Below are 2972 nucleotides of genomic sequence, written 5' to 3'. Positions count from 1 at the left end.
TGTTCTCGTCCTTCATCAGACCGAGAACCTTCTTATTCGCGCGCGGCACGCCGTAGGGATTGTCGATAATCGCTCGTGTCGAATCTATCGATTTCGCGCTTCATTCGCTCGTACGCGTTCTCGCACTCTATGCTATAAATGAGACTGTTCGTGTCGGTGTACAATATTTTACACTTATCGCCGTAGAGGGGTGACATGTATTCGTAGTGAAACGCGTAACAGACGAATCTTGGATATATCGAGAATGGACATGCCCGACGTAGATCGGTTTGTCGATCTTCGCCCTCCAATTTGCGCAATTCCACGGCAATGAGATTCTCCGAGAATACGCTTCTACTGTGAAAATTCGGCTTGGAGATGAGCGCCTCGGCTCCGAATCGCCCGGTCCCATCGAGTCGCGAGTCGAACGTCCACGCGATTGCGCACGGTTCTCCATGGTTCATGCGAAGACGGCGTTGTTTCATTCAACTTGTACAGATTCTTCTCGAAATCGTTACTCCGCGTTAATGCGTAAGCGCGTGTTAAGTTCTACGTATCCGCGTAACCCACGGCGACTGCGAGAAGCGCAGCGCGCGATGAATCCTCGTCAGACGCAGACCGTGACGAACGCACTGCTGCAGATTGCGATAGTGCGTGACGTATCGGTGCTTATCGTACAGCGTGGCTAGGAGTTTGCTCTGCCGCTTCCCCGGTGGCTTATCGCGCGTGGGACAAAACGGTAAATCGGCATGGGCGTCGTGCACGTCGGCCGGATAGTCGAGATCGGACCTCGAGAATGTAGCCGACGGTCGAGTCCTCCGTCACGGACATCACGTCGAAACTCTCGAGGTCGTCGACCCACTCGAATCGCTCGTACGGCAACGGCTGACACATCGCCCAACCGTACAGATTATTGATATCGAGATACATCAGATAGATCAACGGTCGCGACGGATCGTACGCGCTCATGTATTTGTTGTTTGCGCGAGCGTATCTGTTAGAGCACTGACTCAGACCGCCGCGTATTCTGCGTTCCATGAACATCATCATCTCGATATCGGTGAGCAGCTCGAAACGGACCCCCGTGTACTTAAGCATCGTGTCCCACGTGTATCCCGGCAGCGTGAAGTAGTACGCGGGATCTAAACCGTAACTCTCCAAGCAAGCGGCACGAAAATTTTCGAACACGTCCGCGAGCAGAAGAACGTCGGTCTTCAGATAGAGATCGCTGTACTCGCCCAACGTTTTGACGCTAAATCGCTTCCAGACGAGCGTCGCGTGCGCGTAATCGCTCTCCGATACGGTATCGCCGGTCAGAGAACTGTAGGACTTGCGCGGCGGGAGACGCGTCTCCCGCAATCTCTCGACGCTGTCGACGTACTCGTACGGAAACACGCTCTTGCGCGTGAGAAGCCAGAAGCCATCGTCGGAGAGATCGCGAAACTCGCCTCGCGCGATCGTCAGTTTGCTCTCGTCGAAATACGACGCCAGCTTATCGAGACCGGCGCCTAAAAACTTGAACGAGTCCACGAATCGTAATTTGACGCATCTGGAACGGCGTTTCCCTCGTCTCCCTCCGCCGCCGCGGTATCTCGAACAGTCTTCGAGAAAGCTATGTACGATTCCTTCGTCACCGGCAACAACTCGACGCTGCCGGGATACGCGTTAGCCACATCCTTGATAATGAAGTGCGCGTCGTAATCCGATAGATTGTGAAAGAATACGGGTATGACGTAGGAGTCCTTGTAATTCAAATTGCACGCGGAATGCGCCGGACCTCTGAAACGGCCGGTCAAGTGACAGTGATCGCGAGCGTCATCGGCCTCGAACGGTCTCTCGCACGCGTAACAGCGCGACGCGCCCGCGAATATCTCCCGCTCGTCCGGCGTCAGATCCGCCATCGGTACCACGGCGTCGAGAGCGACCTTCGCGCGAAGCGCCAGATCGCTCAACTCGCACACGAACCACGCGATGCAATCCTCGCCGCGATAAGATCCGTACGCCGACGCGGCGTCGTCGAAGGAGCAACGCGTGTAATAGGCCACGCTGTGAACTCTGTGATGCTGAACGATCCTCGTATTCTTGGTTCTCTCGCCCTCGTCCCCCTCCTTCCTCTCCAATGCGCACTCCAGATCGGCGTACACCGCGAACGGAATTCGCTCTTTTCTCGAATGATGATCGAACTCCAGTCACCTGTCGTCCTCACCGGGAAGAACGATCGCGCAATCGTTCAGCTTGCAACAATCCTCGCTGTGCGCCGACAGCTTCTGGCTCGTGCGAAAGTAATGCATACATCTGAGAAAATACAGAATAAGCGTTAGATCGATATTTCGCTCTCACTTATCGAGATCGAACGCTCACCGATCACACACGTGCGTCCTGTGCTGTCGCTTGCTCAACTGCAAGCCGATCAGACGAGACAGATTTCGGATACAGGCGAAATGTCCGACCGCGATACCCTCGCGCGTCGCATCGCTCAGATACAGTAGATTGACGTGTCTCTCCCTCTTTCGATCCATCAGACGAAGAAGGACGATGCGAATTCCGCCGCCGCTGCCCTTCCCGTGTCGTCTCTCTCCGACGATGTACACATTCACCGATATATCGTTCAGACGCTCGAACCGTCCGATTCCGTTCAGAGTCATAGGTAACTTCGAGCCCTCTAGATTCAACACCTCGGAGTAATGCGGATCGCGAGCTTCTCTCGCAATTCTTATCGACGGGATACAGAACGGCTACCACCGACCACGCGAAACCAACACGCCTCGTCGTCGGATCGCATGTTGACCACCGCTCTCTTCGTCTGAATCTCTCGCGGTACTCGCACGTAGCACCCCGCCCGCATGGGATTGTACTTGTTCACGTTCACCGTTAGATCGAGTATGCGCGATAGAGCCCATCCGCTGTCGCGCTCTTGAAACTCCTCCAAAGACGCGACGGTATCGCCGATGACGCGAGTATCGTACCACTCGCACAGATCCGTCGTGGGTAGA

At 55.0% G+C, this 2972-nt stretch overlaps 1 protein-coding gene across 1 annotated transcript; it reads right to left on the bottom strand.

Annotated features, from left to right (window-relative positions):
• Positions 1-768: 768 nt before the first annotated feature.
• On the bottom strand, positions 769-2624 carry LOC112639391 (the record flags this gene model as incomplete). Its single annotated transcript, XM_025413177.1, has 4 exons — positions 2341-2624; positions 2186-2274; positions 1578-2140; positions 769-1494 (listed from the first exon to the last, which is right to left on the bottom strand). Coding segments are annotated over exons 1-4 (1662 nt in total), but the record flags the coding sequence as incomplete, so codon positions are not given.
• Between the last annotated feature and the right edge of the window lie 348 nt (positions 2625-2972).

Source organism: Camponotus floridanus, unplaced genomic scaffold (genome assembly GCF_003227725.1).
Source record: "Camponotus floridanus strain SB8 unplaced genomic scaffold, Cflo_v7.5 scaffold617, whole genome shotgun sequence".
NCBI classification, from domain to species: Eukaryota; Metazoa; Arthropoda; class Insecta; order Hymenoptera; family Formicidae; genus Camponotus; species Camponotus floridanus.
The sequence above is the reverse complement of the archived record's forward strand: the minus strand, read 5'-3'. Positions and strand labels throughout refer to the sequence as shown.